Below are 24,455 nucleotides of genomic sequence, written 5' to 3'. Positions count from 1 at the left end.
TGAGTGCATACCCAGGAATGCTTGTACAGACCAAAACAACTTGCTTTGTGGGCAATATACTAATAGACTTAAAATATGTCAGGAAATCACAGTATGTGATAGGAAACTTATAAGGTGATTTTCGTGATCAGCAGCCAAAAATCCATAAAATACACCCAAAGGTGTTCAGGAAACAAAATCTTCATTGCCCAGTGTTATCAGGCACCAACATTAATTTGTGCATTTTGAAAGAAGTGAAAGCCCTTTTCTTTATCTTTCACATCCAGTGAATATTCCTAGTTGGGAGCTACCCAGCCGCAAGTCCTTGCAATATCATTTAGAGACTGATCTCCAAAAGGTGGATGGAAACAGTAACGTAGCCCCGTACTGATTTTGTCTCTTAAGCTATCATAAGGAAACATCTGGTTTCCTCTTGGCACCCGCTATTTGAAAAAAAATGGTGAACATTTTTCAGCTCAGCAGAAGAACAGGCAGTTCGGTGCTGCCTAATTTACACCCAATTAACATACACTCCCCATACATTTCAAACTGTGGGAGGAAAGTGGAGCCCCCAGAGAAAGCCCACACACGGGGAGAATGTACAAGGTCCTTACAGGAAGCGCAGGCTCCGAATCCCAGTCCTGATCGCTGGCGCAGTAAAGGTGTTGCATTAACCACTAGACCGACCGTGCCGTCGCACTTGAATTTGAACTTGAACTTCAGAGAAAGGACAATAAAATAAAATGAAATTGCATCCATAAACTTGCGTGACATTTATTCACAACTGTGTAAACCAAGTCTTAAAATTAATTTGGCAGTAAAAATATCAAGTGAATCCAGCTCGGCCACTTTTAAATATAACTATAACATTTACAAAACATGATTAGGAAAAGAAAAGAATTAACTTTTATACTTGCTTGTGCAAGAAGACTATCATTATCCCACAATTTATGTTTCGAAGAAAGAAATGCATTTGACTTCTGCTTCATCACATTGCAAATGTCTTGTTATACTTTGCAATACTGTGTAACTTTCAGCCACTTCACCACTGTTAATGCCATTTCATTTAATGCAGACATCTAGCAGGTGGCGTAAAGGGGGCCTCCATGCACTAAGTTTCAGAACATTGCATTGAAGCACTGCGCGCTTTTCAGTCCATCCTTCTCTCTGTTACCAAGCTGCAACCTACATGGACTGTACTATGCTAGAAATATTTTATTTTACTTTGCAAAAAGTGGCATTATTGTTAAATGTTGATCAAAGGATGGGTTCTCATGATCAGGCCACATATAATTCAAGTCTGAACAGCATTTAGATTTAAAGAGACTTCATGATTAATTTAAAAAAGTGATAAACTGCTCATTGACAGGACAGCCGTCATTTGTTTTTAGGAGCCATCTTTAAGCCAACATTCAATATTTTAAAAATAAATAATTTCCCATTGATACCTGGTACTATCACGGGTCGTTTTCAGGGCTGAGAAATTAGGTTCCTTTTGGAACACGGGAAATGTTAGATGAAGTTGAGGCTCATCAGTTTGATCACACATGGCGGATCAATATTCCTCTGTCGTCCTTTGATAAAAATCTGTCTGTTTGGCAGATTATGAAACGGCAGATTTTGAATAAAGCAAGTTGGACCTGCTGGTTCACTGCCAGAAATGTGAACACCCAGGAAGAGAAGGAAATTTGAGCTGAGCAAATGCTGAGGAAGAAGAGAGTAATCTGGGAGAACTGGTTAGTATTTTCTTAGCATACTGTTTGAACTGAACAATTGGGAGCTGGAAGAATAATTTATAAAAATTTCATTGGATTGGTTATGGAAGAGTGGGGGAGTGGCAAAAAGCAGAGAGAGAGAGAGAGAGAGTGAGAACCAACTAACCCCCAGGCCAAAAAGAGAATATATTGTTCTGGGCTTAGAATAATTAAACCGATCTGGCCATTTTCTGCAGAGTTATTTTTAACAATAAAAGGGAGTGGAGGATATCTTTCCTCCTCCAGATTCTATGAAAGAAATGTTGGCAGCTTCAAGTGCAGTTTTGCAATGACTCATACCCACTAGCGATTTCCAGCTTGCTGTCAGAGTGCTCAAGGCTGCTTCGTGCTGCAGTTCCTACATGGTTGGGCTGGAGCTGAAATGTTGGTTATCTCTCAGTCACTAACAACTGTAAATACAGCACTCACTGGCCATTTCAACTCACTAACAAAGTGCTCAAGATTGCAATTGATTTGTGCTTTAGCCACCATGTTGTTAGTGTGTCAGAACAAAAATATTGGTATCTGAGTTGGGATTTGTTACTTTTGATGTGATTTGGTACAGCCCATGGGCAGATATATCCACCAGTTGGACATTTGGTGATAGGGAGAGGGAGAATAATTTTTTTTGCACTAAATCTACCAGCATGTCTGAATATGGAAATGTTTCAAATAAAAACTCAATGCTGGAGAAACTTAGCTGGTCAAACAGTGTCCTTTATTTAGCAAAGATAAAGATACATAACCAACGTTTCGGGCTTGAGCCCTTTATCAAGGTATTAAAAAAAGTCAATGGGCCCCCAAACAAAATGGTGGGGGTAGGAGTAGGGGAGGAGCATGGCCCCAAAGGCAGGAAGTAATCGGTGGATAAGGAAGGGAGGGCAGAGCAGCAAGCAGGGGGAGGTGGGATGGCTCTGAGAAGGAAGGGAATGGAGAGCTGAAGGGAAAAGATAAAGGGGAAGGAATGGAGAACAGAGAGTAGAGTAGCAGAAACCGGAGAAGTCGATGTTAATGCCATCTGGTTGGAGAGCGTCCAGATGAAAAATAAAATGTTGCTTCTCCAATTTACAGGTGGTCTTGGTGGGAGAGTAAATGAGGCCAACGGCAGACATGCAGGGATGGGAGTGGTGCGCGGAAGTGGTCGACCACTGATGCAGACAGAGGGAAGGTATTGTTCAAGGCGCCCTCCCCTCTCTTATCCACCTATTACCTCCTCCCTTTGGGACAGTGCCCCTCCCCTGCCCCTCCCCTTCTACCATTTTGGTCAGCTGCCTGCTGACATTTTTTCATACCCCGATGAAAGGCTCACACTCAAAATGTTGGTTATGTATCTCTATGTATGTTAGATGAAGTAAATTGTTTGAGCAGCTGAGTTTCTCCAGCATTGTGTTTTTACTTCAGCCACAGTGTCTACGGACTTTCGCGTACTACTTCATGGAATTGTTTCTTCACGGTTATGTGTAGATTCAAAAGTGAACAAAGCTATGTAAAAAGCAGAAGCTCCAATCAGAGCTTCCAACTATTACCTCTGTGATTTCTGTTCAGTTGTTGCTGTAGGTTATTCTGATTGTGTTTGGATGCTAGACTTCTCGTGGAGTCAAGCAATAAGTCCAAACGCCTGTAGTTTTCAGCAATTACACAGAAATATGTATGGTTAAATTACTTTAAGGCTGGGTACAGGTTTACAATTCCATCCATCTCAATAGTGAGGAATCCTTTTGTAGGGGAGAGGTAAGATGAATCGAATTTATTGATCTAACTTAAAAAAAATGTATTTAGTTGGTCAGTAGGTTTGAAGTTAACAGGTAGGTCAAAGGAGAGCTGTGAAACACGAAAGTCTGCAGATGCTGTGATTGTATGAAAAACGCTCAATAAATGCTGGAGGGACATGGTCTTGGAGTGTCCATTGGAGATAAAGATATATTACTGACATTTTGGGCCTGAGCTTTTCTTTGAGGTATAAGCAAAAAAAAAAGACAGGCATCTGAATAAAGACAGAGAGAGAAAGGTGGAAGAATGGGAGGGGGAGGGGTCCAGACCAACAAACAAAAGGTGTTAATTGGATATGATGAGAGGAAAGCTGAGAATTGATGTTGGCTCTGGGAAAGGGGAGAGAGAGAGAGAGAAACTGAACTAGAGGAAAGGAAACAGTGGGACAAAGATGAGGATGGTTTAATGGACAGTGGAGAAGTTGATGTTAATGCCATCTGGTTAGAAGGTGCCCAGACAGAAGATGAGGTGTTGTTCCTCAAATTTGTAGGTGGTCTCAGTCTGACAGTGCATGAGACTATGGACAGACATGTCCACGCTATTGCAGTGGACAGAGCAGAGGTGCTCAACAAAGTGATCTCCCAGTTTGTGTCCAGTCTCTCCAATGTGGAGACCACAATGGGAGTCAGTGGATGTTGTTTACTTAGATTTTCAGAAGGCCTTTGACAAGGTGCTGCACCTGTTGCTAATAGAAGGTTGGGCAAACAATGAGGAACTCAGTGGGTCAGGTAGCATCTTTGGGTTTCACCATAAAAAGGCCTAATATTAACTGACCATTTCTACCCCCGGATGCCGTCTGACCTACTGGTTTGTTCCAGTTTGCCCAAAGGCATTAGACTAATGTTAATATGCAAATTCCAAACATCAACCCAAGAGTTATATTAAAATGATCTATTCTTGGTTACGGGTTAAGTTGTACCCAAAATAAAATTTGCTCTCATTTTACTAGAGGAGGGTTCATTGCAAGATGACAATCACATTAAAGAATATAATTCAAACCCACTGGCAACTCATGTAAACAATTGATTCTTTATTTTTTTTCCAAAATAGTTTCAACTCTTACATGCTAAGAAGCAGAGAATGGGGATAAAAGGGACAGCTCCGATTAGCTGTCAGTAATTGTTGTGTTCCACGGGGATCAGTGCTGAGACCGCTTCTTTTTACTTAATACGTCAATGATTTTGATGGCAGAATTGATGGTTTTGTGGCAGCTTATGGATGATACAAAGATAAGAGGTGGGTCAGGAACTGTTGAGAAAGCACTAAGTTTGAAGAATGGCAGACTTCGGAAATTGGGCAAGGAAATGGTGGATGGAATACAGGATAGAGAATTGTACTCTGGTTGTAGGAATAAAGGTGTCTAAATGGACAATGTTCAGAAATCAGAGGTGCAGACAGACTTGGGAGTTCTTGTACAAGATTCCCTTAAGGTTCACTTCCATGTTGAGTCGGTGATAAGGAAGGCAAATGCAATGTTTGCAATCATTGTGAGAGGCATAGAATATAAAAGCAGAGAACGTTGAGACCTTATAAGGCCTTTTATTCACACCACAGAGTGTATTGTGAGCACTTTTAGACTTAATATCCAAGGAAGGATTTTTGATATTGGAGAGTGTCCAGAGAAAGGTTACAACAATAATTCTGGAGTGAAAGGGTTTTCCTATGAGGTGCGTTTGAAGGCTCTAGTACTGTACTCACTGGCATTTAGAAGAGTGAGTGTGGGGGGAGGTGGATAGATCTCATTGATATTTATTGAATGCTGAAAGGCCTGGATAGAGTGGATGTGCAGAGGATGCTGTGGGAATCTGGGACTAGAGGGCACAGCCTCAGAATAAAAAAAAAAGTCCCTTTGAGGAGCAATTTCTTTACACAAAGGGTGGTGAATCTGTGGAATTCATTGCCGCAGATAGCTGTGAAGATTGTCGGGGATATTTAAGGCAGAGGTAGGTGCGTTCTTGATCAGGAAGGAATCAAGGGTTACGGGAAGAAGGCAGGAGAATGGGGTAGAAAAGGATAGTAAATCAGGCATGATGGAATGGTGGGGCAGACTCAATGAGCCGAATGTCCTAATTCCTTTCCTCTGTCTTATGGTCTAAATTTTGTTCCCTTTCTAAATATATTGTATTTTTTTTTGTTCCATGTTGAATTGTTAATTGCTCTTGACTGTTTTAGAGAGGATTATGAACACTCAAATTAAATGCCAGTTAGTCATGTCAAGGGCTGGATGTAACCAGCTGTCAATCTTTTTCTGTGGGTCTTACAATTGGATGGCCTTTTTGCCAGTTCGGGGCTGTCTTTGGAGATCAAGTTACCAGCAGTAAATCCTCTCAGGTATCTCACAGAAGTTTTAGGCCTGAATTGCAAATTGAAACTGACGCTGAAATGAATTATCAGTCATTTAAATTATTTAAGAAATACCGAGGGTATTTCTTGACCCATTTAGATAAATTATATCATATTTACTTTTATATTGATATGAAAATAATGTCTGATGATAATCCATAGCAATTTAAAATTTGTTGCTGAGAGGGAGAACTGGGTATCAAAGCAGATGCCGGAATATTGAGCAAACAATGAGGAACTCAGTGGGTCAGGTGGCATCTATGGGTTTCACCATAAAAAGGCCTAATATTAACTGACCATTTCTACCCCTGGATGCCGTCTGACCTACTGGTTTGTTGCAGTTTGCCCAAAGGCATTAGACTAATGTTAATATGCAATTTCCAAACATCAACCCAAGAGTTATATTAAAATGATCTATTCTTGGTTACGGGTTAAGTTGTACCCAAAATAAAATTTGCTCTCATTTTACTAGAGGAGGGTTCATTGCAAGATGACAATCACATTAAAGAATATAATTCAAACCCACTGGCAACTCATGTAAACAATTGATTCTTTATTTTTTTTCCAAAATAGTTTCAACTCTTACATGCTAACATACTTTATATGCTTGAGCATCTTCTGCAATAGCAAGCTTTAACATCACTTGGAAGAAATTGATCATGGGTTTCAATACAATTAAAAAGTGGTAGTAAAAAATAAAAGCTAAATTTTATATACTTTCTGATTATAGGTGATATGAATGCATCTGTATAAAATAGCTTCTGTGAAATTTAAAAATCTGTATAATTTTTAAAAAATTTTGTTGGTGACTTTATATTTTAATTATATATACACAACCCTCAAAGAATTTTCCATCAGTGATTCTTTAAAACAGCAGTTGTAGCAACTCCCTTAACTTTCTGTCACGCATATTTAAAGTGGCAATGGAACTTGGCACGAAAAGATATTGAGGCTCTGGGTGTGTTTCAAAGCTGTGAGAAGGCAGAGTGTGCAGTACAGGGCTGGTTGTCCACAGGTGTCTCTACCCATCATAATGCTTTCACAAGCATGTGTTGTATTTTTGGTGTCAACCTCTGCTGCAGTTGTCTAAGTGGGAAAATTCTGGATAGTAACACCAGTGGGTTGCATATTTTCATGCGAGCTGATTGGTATTTGCAATGTACAAAGTGGAAAATCTGAGTTACATCCAACAATTTGACATGGCTATCTTACAGTGCAGCATTTTCATTTCACACAATTTCTCAAATGTCACAAGCACTAAGCAACATTGTTTTGCCATTGAACTCCAGATATTCTGGTGCATATTAGAGAATTTGATTCCAGAAAAACACCGTTTAAATGCTTACCAGAGGAAAAAAAAATAAAAAGAACATTGCATATTGTAGACAGTGGTGGAGAGAAGGAGTCAATCCTCTTGGCATAACTCGCACACAGCTATTTAGTTTCCCACTATGAAGAACAATCATTTGGGTGGCTCTTCCAGAGTTGCATTCCAGATGTGTACATGATATGTAATGTTTCTACAAATCCTGATAATCTCAGGAGAGATCAAACAAAGAAATGCAATATATTTGCATTAAATGTTGCATAATATTTTCTGAAATGGCAGGATTACAATTTCACTGCAAAATAATTCACAGCAAATCTTTCTCTACTTTTTAAATAGTATTAGGATCCTATGCTCAGTGTTTAGTCTTTTATCCTTACCATCCTGGTAAGTACAGTACTGTGAATCAGTCTGTGATTTTATGGGAAACTGTAGAATGAAATAGCAGGAGGGCTAAAGAGCTTAAAAAAAAAGCAATGACTCGTTTTGCTTACAGAATCTGCCATGTGGTGTTTAACAGTAAAGGAATGTTGGTGTTAAGCTTAGATCAGTGTTAAAATGCAGAGGGCCATAAAAGGACAACAGAACGCGCCAGGGATAAGTAATTAAAAGGCATGCAACCACTTTTCCTATATCAGTGCTGTTAGTAAAGGCACCATCATGTTTCTGTGATAAAGAAACTGAGCTTCCATTTGGTAGGAAGCAATGTGATAAATTGACCGAGCACTTCTTTCAACATGTTCCTGCTTACACTTGCTTCTGCATTGATACACGAATACTGCTGAACATTTTTCCCATGGCTTCATAGAAAGGGTCACAGAAGGTGTGAATGCAGATGGAATAGACTTTGCTGATACACTGGATCTCGATCATATAGCTCTTAACGCAGGGCACCACTGCCCAAATATGGATGAATGATAAGACAGCAAAGTAAATTCCCCAAATAATTGCTAAAGGTATCCCGACGAGCCCTGAGAGGAGACGGTAACACCAGTATTTTGTTATTGTGAAGACAGTAAAGCTGGCTTTCCATATTCCATCAAAGCTGTGAGTTCCCTCTGGTTCAGCAATCACATCTTCAAAATCCACCTGTAGCAGAAGAAACAGACATTCAGATTAACTTCCACTCATAGCTTTTCATCGACTACAGATCAGTCTTCAACACCACTATTCCCTCAGTGATGATGAATAAGCTCCAAAACATGGGCTTCTGCACCTTCCGCACCCCCCACCTTCGCAACTGGATCCCTAACTTACCCATAGCAAGACCACAGTCGGTATGAATTGGAAACAACGTCTCCTCCTCACTGACAATCGACACAGGTGCATCAAGAATGCATGGTTAGCCCTCTGTTTTACGCCCATGACTGTGTGGCCAGGCACAATTCCAATGCTAGCTACAAATTTGTCAATGGTTGTTGGTAGAATCGACAATAAAGAAGCATACAGGAGGGAGATAGATCAGCTTGCTGAGTGGTATCACATCACCAAACTTGCACTCAATGTTGGTCAAACCAAGGAGGTGATTGCGGACTTCAGAAGGAAATCAGAACATGAATCAGACATCATCGAGGGGTCAGCAGTGGAGAGAGTCAAGAATTTCAAATTCCTGGGTGTCAATATCTCTGCGGATCTGTCCTGCAGCCTCCATGTTGATGCAAACGTGAAGATGGCTCACCAGCAGTTATACTTTGTGAGGTGTTTGAGGGGATTTGGTATGTCACTGAAGACTTTCAAAAATTTCACTCCATCGAGGACTTCTATAACAAGTGGTGTCCTGGGAAAGCAGCCTCTATTCTTAAAGACCCCCACCACCCAGGCCATGCCCTCTTCACTCTGCCACCATTGGGGAAAAAGGGTACAGGACCCTGAAGACGAGCACTCAGCTTCTTCCCCGCTGCCGTCAGATTCCTGAATGATCAGTGAACCAAAGATACTGACTCACTTTGGCTTTTTGTGCACTATTTTTAGTTATTTTTGAAAAGTGGTTTATATAAATATTTACATTGTGATGTTGCCGCAAAACAACAAATTTCATGACATGTTCATGACAATAAATTCCGATTTTAATTCAGTACATTTTATTAATTGTACACAAAAATCAATGTTTTGGACAGGTTGAGCCTTAATTATTGCTGAATCTACCAAAAGCATTGACTGCAGGAATTAACCTGCTGCATTCACCAACCCATTAACCCTGATTTTCCTCCTGTAGTTAGAAGAGGAAGCCAATGTGCACCAACTCACTCAGTCACAATCACCGCACTCTCCCTTGGTCTCGTGTTCTATCCTGTTGCCTTGTAATGTGATCTCCTCCTCCAGACCCATTTTCTGGTGAAAGTTTTAATTAATTTAGACATACAGCACAGTTACAGGCCCTTTCGGCCTATGAGCCTGTGCCGCCAAATTGACACTCCATTGACCCGGTAATGTTTTGAAGGGTGGGAGGAAACCCATGCAGGCATACAAAGTCCTAACAGGCAGTTCCGGTTTCAAATCCAGGTCCTCAGCGCTGCAACAACGTTGCCCTAACCGCCTCACTAACTGTGTCACTCTTTCCAGTTATTTTCAAGTTACTTCAATAGCCACATTTTGGCTCAGCCATATGAAATGGCTAGATCTATGTTTATTCACAGCAAGATCATTATCCTTTGGCTGTAGCTTTAGCTTTGGGCTTAATTCCATCTAAGGACCTTTGTAGTAGCAAGGAAAGGAAACTTTTATCCTGTCCTCATCTCGCTAAAATAGGGGAGAGTAATTGGAAAAGAAGATGTAAAATTAGATTGGAAAATAGGGAAACATCGTATGGTTATCCCACGAACAAAAGGGCAATGACCTGTGATCAAATGCAGCAGATACATTCTACAAAACAACAATTATTATAGAGAGGGAGGATGTACCACACAAATACTATTATTTTTTCTCTTTAAACACAATACTTGACACCTCTGCATTATAAAGGTTAGTTATGAAATATCAGATTTGTAGACAGTCATTTTTTTTCTGGATGGAGATTATACCACATGCACGCATATACAGATGTGTGCACATATGCATGCATACAGGTATATACAAATGTGTACGTGTATATAAATAACTAAAAAACCAGAATAATTAATGTGACAGTAATGCGCAGGATTTTGTTTTAGAGCTTATAACGGTGGTGCATTGCATTATTGTAATATATAAACATATGACAAATCTATGAATTGACACAAGATAGCAAGACCCCCCTGTTTATTGTGTACGCCTGATCGGTGTATAAAATTATAAGAGATAGAGATCAGGGAGGTGTAATCTTTTTTTTCTCCATGATAGGGGTAAAAAAAAAAGAGGGCAATTCAAAGTGAGAAGGAGTTTTAAAAGGGATTTTAGGGATTATTTTCCCCTCCTTCCCGAGCGGCTGTTACTTGGAACTTGCTGCCACAGGAGGTACTGGACTTGGATACAATCATTACATTTAAAGGGCCTTCAGACAGGCATTTAAAAAGGCAAGGAAATGAAGTAGTTAGATGTTGTGTGATCGAATGGGATTAGTGTAGATGAGTTGGTGTGGATGAGGTGGGCCAAAGTACCCCTTGGTGCACTTATATATTTTGATACATTGCAATCTTTTTGCATTCTGAACATCACGTACTGTAATTAATACACACATACATAGATTTTGGCGGCACGATTGGCATAGCAGTTAATACAACACTATTACAGCGCCAGCAATTGGGACCGGGGTTTGAATCCCACACTATCTGTAAGGAATTTGTACGTTCTCCCATCTCTGTGGGGGCTCCGGTTTCCTCCCACTGTTTAATTAGATGTGAATGGGTGGCACAGACATGTGGGCCAAAAGGGCCTGTTATCGTGCTGTATGTCTAAATTTTAAAATGTTAATTTATTAATATATTTTTTTAATCCTTATATCTTAAAAGGCTTGGTGCTTTTTGTATTTCCAAAATACATCACTTTGCTTTTGTTGCTGTTAAATTCTATCTGCCAATATTCCATCTTTCTCTCTATCATGCAATCTAAGTTTAGTGTTATCTGCAAATTTACTAATTATACCTCCTACATTCGTATCCAAATTAATATACATTACATAAAAGGGTCACAACACTGATCGCTCAGTACACCACTACTCACAGATTAGAAAAGCAACCACTACCCTCTTGCTATCCATCACCATACCAATTTTTGATCCAGTTAACCAACTCAGTTTATTAGCTACCTACCTTAACCTTCTAGTCCAGCCTATCATGTGGACAATTTTACAATTGTCAAATATGAATGTTGGTTGACAAATTGAAGACTAATTTGGATGGCTTGTTTTGCCCATAATTTTCCTCAGATGCCTGTATAAAAACTCTTTCAAACTTGGTCTTTTATGTAACAATCAAATGTGCACTGTTTTCTATAGTTTATCCGCCAAGAACAAACCCGCATTATATTACTACTGAAAAAACATCAGACTCTTTTATGAACTGCACCATTAAGTCTGATAATATCCATCTATGCACTTAATTACTAACTCAGGAAAATGTGGACAAATTATCTCAGAATAGTCTGTATGCAACGCTTCTATACTTTAATGTTCTTCTGATTCACATCTTGTGACTTTCCTGCACTTGGAATATGAAAATTAAAGATGAAGAGTTCAATTACCATTATTAAATTATCAGATTTTTTTTTAGGCTGTGAGCAAAAACTTAATTTTGGTTGTTACTGTTTCCAATATTCAATTTTCTGGTAAATATTACCATGCACCATTAAGCTGACTCCATGGTCCTACGTGATGGAGGAGTAACATCTTGTTTTACAGAGTACCTCATTGCATCGTTCAGAAATGTCCTAACAATATACATAAACGCTCACATTATCTGATGTTCAGAGGTTAAGTGCTACAGATATATCCCACATGGTTATTACAGCAGTGAAAGATGTGAAAGCAATGTACAAATCATAACTCCTTTATGTATCTTCAATGATTTTCCAGTACATGGTCAATCGTGAAAATGTTTTCTAGATATGGTAGCTTCTATAAATCTTTCTATAAATCCCCATGGATTATCTAAAGTGCAAGCCAAAGACCTTTCTATCAACAGTGAAATCCTAAGAAACAGAATGTATGACAGTGGAAGCTGGAATAGGCCACTTATTCCCTACAATCCTGCTGCATCATTTGAAATGGTCACGGTTGATCTCCCACCTCAGTATCCTATTCAGGGCCAGCACCAGCATGAGTGGTTGAGGGGGACGTTAGGGTAACGGGGAAGGGGGGGGAGAAACAGTCCGACAGTCATAAACTCACTTGGTGGGGGGAGCTGGAGGTGGCCTACCTGCTGAACAGATGCAAACCTCCTCCATCCCTATGATGCTGCATTTTATTGCATGGAGATGCAATAGGATGTGTCAGTCTAGACACTAGTGGCCCTTGGTGAACACTAGTGATGTGGGCGGGGGCAGGTCTGATGGCGAGTGATGGCCACAAGCATATGGGAGCACAGCACCTCGAAAGGGGGGGCTATGCCCATGAATGGCTCCCATTGGCACCGACCCCAATTCCTAGTTCTGCTCTCTCTCTCTCTCTACCCCATCAAGTATTTTACGTTTATCCTGAGAATGGGATGAAGAGTTCAGGTCAAAATATTGACAGTTTGTCCTCCCACAGATGGTGTCTGACCCATTCAGTTCCTCCAGCAGATTATGTTTGACAGAAGAAGGTGGTACCTCTTATGGCTGAATTGCTGGCAGTATACATCTGCGGTGGGATGTGATCATGTGACTTACAACAGTACAGCATGTGCAAGCATATGATAGTGTTATATGAATGTTGGGTTTGACTCCTTATTGCTAGAAATTTTTGCAGACAATTGATGAGAACAATTGAGTTAAACAGGAAACTCTACAGATACTGTGGGTGTACTGCAATACACAAAAGTGCTAGCAAATGACTCAGCAGGAATCGCAGCATCTATAAGATGCAAAGGGATATAACCAATGTTTCGGGCCTGAGCCTTTCATCGAGGTATGAACAAAGAGCAGATGAAGCACCTGATTAAAAGGAGAGGAGGAAAGAAGGGATAAAGAAGGAGCACGGGCATGAGATCATAGGTGGATATGAGTGGGAGGGCAGAAGAGAAAAAAGCTAAGTGATTGGGGAGGGGGCAGCTCTCTGAAAGGAGGGGAGTGGGGAGCAGGAGGAAAGGAGTCAGAGGAAAATGGAGAGAAAGAGATAGAGAGAGAGAGAGACAGACAGACAGGCAGAGGTGGAGACCCAAATGAAACTGGAGGTTGATGTTAATGCGATCTGGTTGGAGAGTGCCCATTGGAATATTCGGAGTTGTTCGTCCGATTTGTTGGTGGCCTTAGTTGGCAATAGATGAGGCCACAGACAGATGTGTTGATGTGGGAATAAGGCACAGAATTGAAATGGTTGGCCACTGGGAGGTCCCTATTATTGCAGTGGACAGAGCTCAATGAATGATCTCCCAGTTTGTGTCCAGTCTCTAATGTAGAGACAACCTCAACAAGAGCACTGGATGCAGTAGATAACTCCTGTAGATTCACAAATGAAATGTTGCTTCACTGAAAAAGACTATTTGGGGTTCCGAATGGGGGTGAGAGAGGAGGTGTGGGCACGTGTAGCATTTCCTGCAGTCACAAGGGTAGGTAACTGTAGTGTCTACAGTTAACAATGGAGTTGAAATGGCAACTAAAGACACATTAATTGACCCTGCCCATTGGTGTGAAATCAACTAATTTTTTTGCAGTACTAGATCCAGAAATTTGGGATGTGACGACTATCACTGACTGTCACAGAGATCAGAGAGGTCTACTTGCTCCCAACAGTTCAGGTCATTTTATTGTCTATGCATCTACTCCACAAGGGATTTCTGCCCAAGTGTGCTGTGTGCATCAGAAATAAGTCAAACCCACATTTTTTTTATCCATGTCCTTCATATTAAAGCTCTCTAATTTAATTTAGAAGACTTAAACAAATGTTATGTTCAAGTTTTCTTCAATAGTCATCCACTTTTAATTTGAAAACTTATCTAACTTTCCAGGGGTAAATCCATATCTCAATGGCCACATATGGTAGATATTCTTCTTGTCTCTCTTAATTATTATCCAAAATCCTAATTGTTAGTAGAATGGCCAGCAAAATCACTTGACTGGTTCTATCACATTTGAAATCCTGTTGGCCCATCAACCTGGACTCTAATCAATTTGCCTATTGCATCAACAGATCAACTGAGGATGCCATTTCCATGGCACTTCACTCTACCTTGGCCCATTTGGACAGCTCCCACTCTTATGTCAGAAAGATGTTCATTGATTTTAATTCGGAATTCCATACTGTGATTCCCTCCAAACGGATTGCCAAACATCACCAGCTTGGTATCAGCTCATCCCTCTGCAATTGGACCTTGGACTTTCTGACTAACAGACCCAAATCTGTTAAGTTAGACAATCTCTTCCATTATCACCTTGAGCACCAGCATGCCCCAGGGCTGTGTGCTGAACCCTCTTCTGTATTCACTTTTCACCCATGACTGCATTCCTATGTATGTCTTTAATTCTATAAACAAGTTCACAGATGGTGGTTGGCCTGAGAAGAGGGGATGATAGGGACAAGGTCCAGCACCTGGCCACGTGGTGTGCCGACAACAACCTGGCACTTAACGTGCAGAAGACTAAGGAGATCATTGTGGACTTGAGGAAGCCACGTTCATGTCCCAATTTACATCAATGGAGTCATGGTGGAACGTGTACCAAGCTTCAAATTCCTTGGTGTCCACATTTCCGATGATCTCACCTGATCCCTGAAATCCTCCATCCTGATCAAAAAGGCACAACAGCACCTTTATTTCTTGCAGAGCATGAAGAAATTCCACCTCTGTCCCAGGATATTGATGGATTTTTACCACTGTACCATTGAGAGCGTACTCACCTATGGCACCTCAGTGTGGTGTGGATTATGCCCAGTGGATTATCGACATTCAATTGCCCACCATTGAGAACATCCATCAGGAACGTTGACTGGGCAGGGCAAAGAGCATCATCAAGGATACCTCTCACCCCCAACTATGAACTTTTTACTCTTCTTCCATCTGGTAGGCACTACAGGAGCCTGAGCACTCGAACCAGTAGGCTCAAAGAGAGCTTTCTTCCGGAGGCTGTAACCCTGCTGAACCTTAAATCACAGCGCGGCGTGGTACGGCACTCACATTAAACTGTCACTACTTTTATAATTGTTTGCTTGCTGAATGCACTTGTTTTTATTTGCACGTAATTATTTGTATATAGCACTTTTTAAAAACTTCTTGCTGTATGTTAATTGTATTTCACTGGCTTTGCACCTTACTTGGTAAAATGACAATAAAGTTGAATCTAATTTCTTAGGATTTGCCTTTTAAAGTTTTGTGTACTTGGATCAGACTGTCTAATTAAAGAAACCCTAATTTTCTATATTTTGTGCAATCAGAATTTGCCACCTATTTCATTTCACAGAATCTCTTGCAGTTCTGCAGGACTTTGATATGGCAGAACACGATTGTAACTATGGTCTAACTTGTGTATTGTACAGATTTACCATTTCCTCACCTTTGCCTCATTTGCAGAATACTTGGCTCCAATTTAAATATTTCATGATTCAAGACAAATTACAATGATTTCTATTCATCATCAAAACCGACCTCCAACCCACATTTTAGCCAACTGGTTTTCAATGGAACATATTTGAAACATGCACATATTTCAGTAAAAAATATCTTGTCCACTCTCATTGACAGTCAGTGATAGTCGTCACATCCCAAATTTCTGGATCTAGTACTGCAAAAAAATTAGTTGATTTCTCACCAATGGGCAGGGTCAATTAATGTGCCTTTAGTTGCCATTTCAACTCCATTGTTAACTGTAGACACTACACAAGTTTATTATCACCTCAGTACCTACCCTTGTGACTGCAGGAAATGCTACACATGCCCACACCTCCTCTCTCACCCCCATTCGGAACCCCAAATAGTCTTTCTCAGTGAAGCAACATTTCACTTGTGAATCTACTGCATCCAGTGCTCTTGTTGTGGTCATCTCTACATTAGAGACTGGACACAGACTGGGAGATCATTCATTGAGCTCTGTCCACTGCAATAATAGGGACCTCCCAGTGGCCAACCATTTCAATTCTGTGCCTTATTCCCACATCAACACATCTGTCTGTGGCCTCATCTATTGCCAACTAAGGCCACCCACAAATCGGACGAACAACTCCGAATATTCCAAAAGTCCTTCGGCCCTTGATTTCTATTTGAATGTCAATTTATTGAACAACTATCATTACTGTTTTATCATTTTGCCAGCAAATGCAACAGGGGATGAGAGAATACCACCATGCAAGTTGCGATTAGTGCAATGCTGATACAGCGCCAGCGACTGGGACTTGGGTTTGAATCCAACATTGTCTATATGGAGTTTGTATATTCTCCCCATGTCTGCATGGGTTTCCTCTGGGTGCTCCAGTTTTCTTCCACCATTCAAAACGTTCTGGGGACGTAATTGTGACCAAAAGGGTCTGTTACTGTGTTTCATATCTACATTTAATTTAAGTATGTGTATTTTCAGCTGCCTATTAGCATTGACTAGTAGTCAAGAATGGAACAACATCAGCAATACATAATTGCATTTGAAAGCCCAATATCAATGGCTATAATTGATCTATTAAACCAATTGCACTTGTTTATTTATTATCTGGAAGTCACACCATGTACATTTATGGTGTTTCAAAATAATTCATTGTTATTGAATGTTTTGGAAATTCTAAAGATATGATAAGAGTCATATTAAGGCAGGTTACTTTACTTAAATTGTTTATTTGTAAAATCTAGATTCAAAATTAAAAATTCAATTTATTGTCATGTAATAAAAACAGTTTCATATTACATGAAATTGCCCTTGCCTGCTGTAAGGCCGACAGATTTGCCATCAGCAGAAATTGCCTGAAGAAATTACAATCAGAGAAAGAGAGTTGTCCCCCCCAGAGTCACCGAGTGTCAGAGGATTCACCTCTGACACACAGAGTCCAGTCCAAACCAGAGCTCCAGATCTGAACCTCCAATACGATTAGGAACTCTTCAGTACCCTCAGCACCCTCTCACATCCCGGTCCCAATACCTGGTACCCCTTCAACCAGTTTTGAACCAATCTCATGCGGCCTGGTGCAAGTTCCTTGACTGCAGTCTTCAGCAGCCCAGCACCTGCACATGTTCCTTGCCTTGAGTCACCAACAGCCTGCGGCCTGTGTGGGTCCTTCAGCTGCAGAATCCCTTGCTGGTCCACTGCCCCGGTCAATGGGGAGGGCGTTGGTCTCCCCATTTTCTGGCGCCCTGCATCAGTCCTCTGCTTCCCTGACGTCCGCAACCTCTTGTGGCCGCTGCCGATCATAGGTACCACAGTCTTGGACGCAGACCCCGTGGTCGCGGGATTTTGAATAAAACTACTGTTGGCAACCGTGTCTGCCTGTCCCGCATCGGACTTGTCAGCCACAAACAAGCCTGCAGCTGACGTGGACTTTTTACCCCCTCCATAAATCTTCGTCCGCGAAGCCAAGCCAAAGAAGAAGATTGTTGGCTCCTTTGACGGGTCATTGAAAGCCTGTATGGAGCCGATGGAAGTCAGACTGGGTGGTTGGACCCCACGGGAGTGCTGTGATTCCGTTCCTGCCCTCCACATATCTGTACCAATGACACCACTGTTACACCAGCTCTGGCAGTGGTGTCTTTTTTTCAGTCTATCATCTTCACACAGATAGTGGTGGGGATGTTGAACGAGCTGTCAGCTGAAGTAGTGAATGTGAGCTCAATTCTAACATTCAAGAAGAATTTGGACAGGTACATGGATGGAAGAGCTATGGCGGGCTATGGACTGGGTGCAGGTCAGTACATCTAGGCAAAAAAAAGTTTCAGCACAGACTATAAGGGCCGAAGAGGCCTGTTTCTGTGCTGTAGTGTTCTTTTTTAAAAAAAGAGTTGTGGGTGCCTGGAATACTTTGCCAGGGATGGCAGTGGAGACTGAAACATTAGGGGCATTTAAGGGACTCCTAGCCAGGCACATGAATGGAAGGAAAATAGAGGGTTACAGGATAGGGAAGGTTTAGTACTTTTTTTAAGGAATGTGTGGGTTGGCACAACATCGAAGGCCGAAGGGCCTGTGCTGTACAATGTGATTTTATTTCCCTCCTCTATTTGCTTTAAACTTTCATCACTCTCATAATTTCACCTTTAAAATATAGTTCCTTGCATTAATTTTCATGCTCGTTCTGGTACCAGACTTTCCATCCTCTTGATATTGTACACAATCTTTAAGGGGAACTTTTTAAATGTACCTGAAATAACACTTTTCACTTTCTATTTCAAATTTTTCTCTGCTATAGTTTTCTTTCTAATTTACCCATGTTATTTCCTTTTATTGCACCAGCAATTCATTTTCTAAAAAAGTATCTTTATCTTTGGATATTCTCTCTTGCTTGGCATTGTGTCTGCTTCGAAGAGTTAGATGGAAGGTTAGGCCATTACGTTGATATTGCATGAAGTCACTGTGCTGTCATTTTATAAAATTCAGATCCAATCTAAGTTAATTGGACGTCAGTTCTCAGCATCGATTGTATGAACATGTCCTAAGAGAACTTGGAGTTATTTTACTTTTCCCTACTTTTTATGATTGCCATGTTTACCTGTTGGTCAAAGATTTTCCCCTGGCAGGAATACTTCCAGCAAGAATGCAGGTGATTTACCAGGCAAACAACAATCTGGGGAACAGAACATAGGCTTCCAATCTCCAAGCATTTAAAGATCAAATCGCTCCTCTTCGCCATGGGTTTCATGAGGCACAATTCCAGCCAAGTGCTCAAATGTCATGTAATTCACAGGGTGTGGGAGGAAACAATAAAGCTACTCATTCATTTGGATCATCACTCAGATAGACTTTCTGAGCTCTTTTATGGTGGTTGCCGCTGAGTGCAAAACCACCCAATACCTGGTGGTTCAATTGAAAATAAATCCCACGTCAGTGAGTTGAACAGACCAGGAGGATATCTGGCAACCAGCTGTTAATTGTCTGGCCAAAGGCAGGTAGCAGTCCAAAAGAAAATGAAAATTGCCAGTTCCCAATTAGCATTGAACTGAACCATGATATGAAACAATATACTGCCTGATTTTTTTTTCCCCTCAGTGTTTTTGAATTACAAATTAAAAAAAAAATCAGGGTCAACTCCATTTTTTTGGAAACATTGTAAAGAATTATTTAGCTGGAATTGATTTCTAAGTGTAAATCCAGCATGGAAAAAAACCCTACATTCTTCAGTATTTATCTTTACATTTCTCCTTCAAAGTAAACGCAATTGTTTGGCTGTTAGACAATTTTCAGTTTGTACTGCTGCTCCAACGTATACAGTTAGGATTGTTTTTATTCACATCTGGCAACCAAATTAAAGACAACTTAAATGTTGTTTCTTTCATATTTACAAAATAGAAATTATATTTCTAAATGAGAACAATTCTTTTGACAGGAAAGCAGTTGGAAAATAAATTGTATATATACAACAGGATACATTTAAGTTTCATTTTGCACATTTAGTAAAATCTTCCTGTTCACCATTCCAATGCTGATGGGAAATATTACACAACATGTGTTATTAGTTTGATTTTTCCAGTGAGTACTAAACCACGATCATCAAAACTAAGGCAAAACTTTGCACGGATGAGAAATCATTGGATTTGAGATAGTAGAATATATCCTTTGTAATGGTTTTGTTAAAATAAAATAAATTTAATGGGAGCTCTTTATATTTGTTTCATATATAGGGTGGCCCGGTTGGCGTAGCGGTCAGCACAATGCCTTTACAGTGCCAGCAATCGGGACTGGGATTCAAATCCTGCGCTGTCTGTAAGGAGTTTGTATGTCCTCGTGTCTGCATGGGTTTTCCCCAGGGGCTCCAGTTTCCTCCCACCGTTCAAAATCTTCTGGGGGTGTAGGTTAATTGGGTGTAAATTAGACAGCGTGGACTATTGGGCTGAAATGGCCTGTAACTGTGCTGTATGTCTAAATTATTTTTAAAAAATATGAGAGAGAGAGAGAGATCCAGATTCACTTCTTTAAAGCAGTAATTAGATACTAAAATCTATCAATTATAGATATGACTGACTTATTAACAAGGTTGTTTTCTCTAAATTCAAATTCTATGCTTTATGACTTTTTCAGGATCAACTATTTTTACTTTCAAATAACATCATGATTTGCTGTAAAATTACACAGGAAAATCAGGATGTCTTATACTTTCCTGCTTATGTCAATCAGACACCTGTGCTTGTGTAATACTGGCGAATTAAAAACAGATTCAAGCTGTCTGTTGTTTTAAAATATCACTTTGCCATATTTGAAATTAAGTACTGTGTTCCTTAAACAACATTGCCTCTTCCATGCTACATCATGATGCCATTTGTAAAATTAGTGGGTTATTTTGATAAAATACAAATATATCAGAAATATTTGGGACTAGATTCATCTGAAGTTCTTGATTCTAATGAGCACTGAAGTCAGTTGTATGTTGGAACTTGTGTAGAATCTTGTTGGGTGTACAGTAGAGTGGACTGGGCAGACTTAATTCATAGCTGGTGGAGGACCGGGTGGAAGGGTGTGGAATAAGTTGACCCTGGCACAGTGTGGTTGGTCGAGTGGATCAGGCAGTATGACTTTGATAAATGGAGTAGTATTGGATGAGTGGGGTGAAAGAGGCAAGTAGAATGGGTTAGAAAATAATTGGTCCATACATGACTGGAGGGGGCTGGATGCTGATCGCATTGTGTCTGTGTGTGCGGTAGAGTGGGCTTGATTTTAGGTAGGATGGACTGGAGTTGCGTGGGGTGATTTCCTGAGTCCTTGGTGCAATGAGGAAGAAATTGGGTAAACGAGGTGGCGTGGAAAAGTAACGAGGCGGCTTGGGTTCGGTGGAAAGAGCACTAGGTGCAGGGGTACATTCCGGGTGTGGGGGTTGTTGAAAGAGAATTTCATTCAGGCTGGGGTAGGCACTGGGTATGTCGGGTGGGCAGTGAGCGCGGCCGCGTTCGGTGGGCTATGCTGGTCTCTGAACATTGGCTGCGTCTGAAGTTGGAGTTGCCGGGTTAGGTTGGCAGGGCGTGGGGAAGGGAGGAGTATTCAGAGGGGGGGGGGGGGAGGGCTCGCAGTGTGTTTTGAACAGTGTGTGGGCTGGCTGCCAGGACTCGAGTGGGTGAGGCGATGCGGGGTGCTTGAGCTAGGGCGGGGTGAGCTAGGGTGGCATTTACCCCCCCCCCCCACCACTTCGCATTCAAGCGCTCGCCACACCAACCCTTCGAAGGAGAACAGCGGGGGGAGCGAAGCTTTCCTTTGGAAACAAGCGCTCTGCGACCGCGGAGATTTCAAGGATGGTTGTTTCCACCTCGCCGCGCCGGCTCTTGCTGCTGGGGACACTGGCCAACTTCAAACCACCTTCACTGGGGGGGGCTGGGAAAGACCCACCACTGACACTTTCACCGCAACACCGAGGACACCTTGCACTCGAACTGCGGGCGGACTCTTCGCCCCAGTCCTTGCAGGAGCCCCAACTTGTCCAACCTGGTGCTCACCTTTACCACTTGGTCGTTCAGATGCTTCGGGTCCCTGTTCACCAAGTCGATCTCTTTGGTGTGATAATCGTGCACATATTCCTCTTTCATCTTCTCATCTTCCATTTTATTGTTGGGCTTGTAAATATTCCCGTGGTCACGGATGGGCGACGGATATAAAAGTCCCTGGGAAAAAGGGGATAATATTTGCTTTAAGGCAAAGCTCGGGCCGTCCCGCCGCAACTCGCCGGAGGTGGCCGCCGTCAGATGTCGAAGAAGAACTTTTGGATGCCGGAGCGCATTTAAAGGAGAAAGTCGGAGTGCACCACACCCCTGTATAACGGGTGGTGGCGTCACTGCCGACCGGCAGCAGGGGGCAGCACGGATCACGGAATGGCCTCAGCAAGCGATGGAAATCTCCCAGCAGGGCGCTCGGGGAATCCAGCACACATCGCGAACGTCTGCTGGGAAACGTCCCACCATGGGCCGCAGAAATTCATCAAGTTGGCTCAAGGGGGGTGGGGATTCCAGGTGTCGGAAGCGGGACGTGACAGGGTGCTAGAGGCTTCCTGATCGTTTAAATCTGGGGCTGGGAAAGGGTCAGCGGCGAAACTACGGACACTCGGTGACTCGGGGGGGAGAAACTCTTTTGCTTCCCCTTCTCTTTCTGTGGGCAATTCCCGCTGATAGTGAATCTGCCTTGTGGTAGACTACAGGAAAATTCGTGTATTATCACATTTTCTTTTTTATTACATGGCAAAAAAAATTGAATCGTAAGTCTGCTGGGAATTTTTTCAAGCACCGGGTATCTGCTGGGAAAATTCCCACGGGGCCAGAGTGATTCACCAAGCCCTGAGCATCTGCTGGGAAAATTCCCACGGGGCCAGGGTGATTCACCAAACCCTGAGCATCTGCTGGGAAAATTTCCCCGGGGCCAGGGTGATTCAACAAACTCCGAGCATCTGCTGAGAAAATTCCCAACAGGGATAGGGTGATTCAACAAACTCGGAGCATCTGCCGAGAAAATTCCCACCAGGAGTAGGGTGATTCACCAAACCCTGAGCATCTGTTGGGAAAATTCCCAAGGGACCAGGGTGATTCAACAAACTCCGAGCATCTGCTGGGAAAATTCCCACGGGGCCAGGGTGATTCAACAAACTCCGAGCATCTGCTGGGAAAATTCCCACCAGGGAATTAGCACAAAGCTGCAGCATCTGCAGGGAAGTCTGTCGCTGCGGGATATATTGCACCTTCCACGCACCGCCCCAAACACACGGTGTGAAATCTCCATTGCGATACTCTTGTTTTTGCTGGAAAATCCTGCAGGAACTCCTGTTGCTCCATCTAGTACATCCCGAAACAACTAGTATCTGCTTCCCGATTCCCAGACATTGCATTTTTTTTCCTTTCCACTGAGTCCAATTTCAAACCCACCCGTTTCCAGAAAACGCAGGATTAATAAACGAGATGTGTTTGGGGCTCAATCAGTGTTCAAAGGAAGGGGAATCGTCCCAAACATTTGGAGATTTTCTAGAGAATCGTGTGCATTCACCGTGCCCCAACAACGATTAAACCGCGAAACCAGATTAAAGTGATTACCGGTACTTACAGCCGCAGTTTGTGTTCAAAGAATATATTGACAAGGCGAATTTTAGGAGGGGTGTTTCTTTTGTCAGTGATGTGTTCCCTCTCTTGCCAGGGGACCATCCCGAGATAAAACGCGCAACTTTGCTGCCAAGTGCACAACCCTGCCGTACCCTGGTTTCCGGAATCCGACCCTCGGTTTATTGGACTCTAATATACCTCTCTCAAATAAAGCGGGTGTATCTTTTCTTACCTCAAATTCTCCGCTCTTCCCTGCAGACATTGTTCTGCAAACAAATGGGTGTTTCAGAAAGTTTGCTGGGTTCACTTGCCGGAGGTAGGTGATTCTGGAGCAGATTGCGATCGCCGGGTTTCGTCCAAGGGTGCCAATGGCCCTGGGCTGTGTTTGGAGGGTTGAGTCTGAATGCAACCGACGTGAAGTTTCCAGTTACAACGGGAAACACACATTCATACTGAATGAATCATAGCACAGTATCAAGGCTACGGGTGCGGGCCAATGGCCGAAGGTGGTTGCCAAGGGTGCGAGAGGAAGACGAAATGTAAGAGAGAGAGACGCGCAGGAGAAGATAAGGAGGCGGACGGCCACAGGCTGCGGGAAGCGTATCCCGGAGAAGGACACATGTGCGGGCGGGAAGTGGGAGTCGGAAAGGATTCGCGTTATTCAAGGAGTGATCATCCCGTGCAGTGGACGAGTTGGCTCGAAGTGCTCGTTTCCATGCTGAATGGATTGTTGGATGTAGCAATGTCACGACTCTGTCTACTTCGTCTCTGTTTTGTTCCAAGGTGGAAAAGATAAGCGACAGGGGAAAAGGGCGTGCATCCAATACCACTCCAGTTACCTAAAGGTATTACTGCCTGATTCAGTCTCCAAGCGCCAGGGCCAACTTCAACTCCATCCTATCCCCAAGGTGTGACTCCAATCTGTCCAGTCCACTCTATTGTACGCAGGACTCATTGCAATAGACCTCGACGAAGGACACGCTGATTGTGTATCTGGGCTACATGAAATAGACTGCTTGCGACTTGCTGAGTTTCTCCAGCATTCTG

The 24,455-nt window shown here is 42.1% G+C and overlaps 1 protein-coding gene and 1 long non-coding RNA gene across 4 annotated transcripts in view; one reads left to right on the top strand and one right to left on the bottom strand.

Moving 5' to 3' along the window:
- LOC138746081 (uncharacterized) overlaps positions 1 to 24,455 on the top strand; it is an 89,677-nt gene that overhangs the window by 56,975 nt on the left and 8,247 nt on the right. For 2 of the 3 annotated variants that reach the window (XR_011346689.1, XR_011346688.1), the window contains 3 exons: positions 1,582 to 1,715; positions 2,805 to 2,901; positions 14,414 to 15,564. This is a non-coding gene — a long non-coding RNA (uncharacterized lncRNA). Of the gene's footprint in view, positions 1 to 1,581; positions 1,716 to 2,804; positions 2,902 to 14,413; positions 15,565 to 24,455 lie in introns of those variants that run through there. The other variant, XR_011346690.1, reaches the window with a different exon arrangement.
- LOC138746078 (caveolin-1-like) lies at positions 6,380 to 24,136 on the bottom strand. Its single transcript, XM_069903874.1, has 3 exons — positions 23,641 to 24,136; positions 21,825 to 21,989; positions 6,380 to 8,262 (listed from the first exon to the last, which is right to left on the bottom strand). The coding sequence occupies exons 1-3, from the start codon at positions 23,668 to 23,670 to the stop codon at positions 7,921 to 7,923; spliced, it is 537 nt and encodes a 178-aa protein (XP_069759975.1). The 5' UTR covers positions 23,671 to 24,136; the 3' UTR covers positions 6,380 to 7,920.

This window comes from Narcine bancroftii, chromosome 11, assembly GCF_036971445.1.
Source record: "Narcine bancroftii isolate sNarBan1 chromosome 11, sNarBan1.hap1, whole genome shotgun sequence".
Classification (NCBI taxonomy): Eukaryota; Metazoa; Chordata; class Chondrichthyes; order Torpediniformes; family Narcinidae; genus Narcine; species Narcine bancroftii.
The sequence above is the reverse complement of the archived record's forward strand: the minus strand, read 5'-3'. Positions and strand labels throughout refer to the sequence as shown.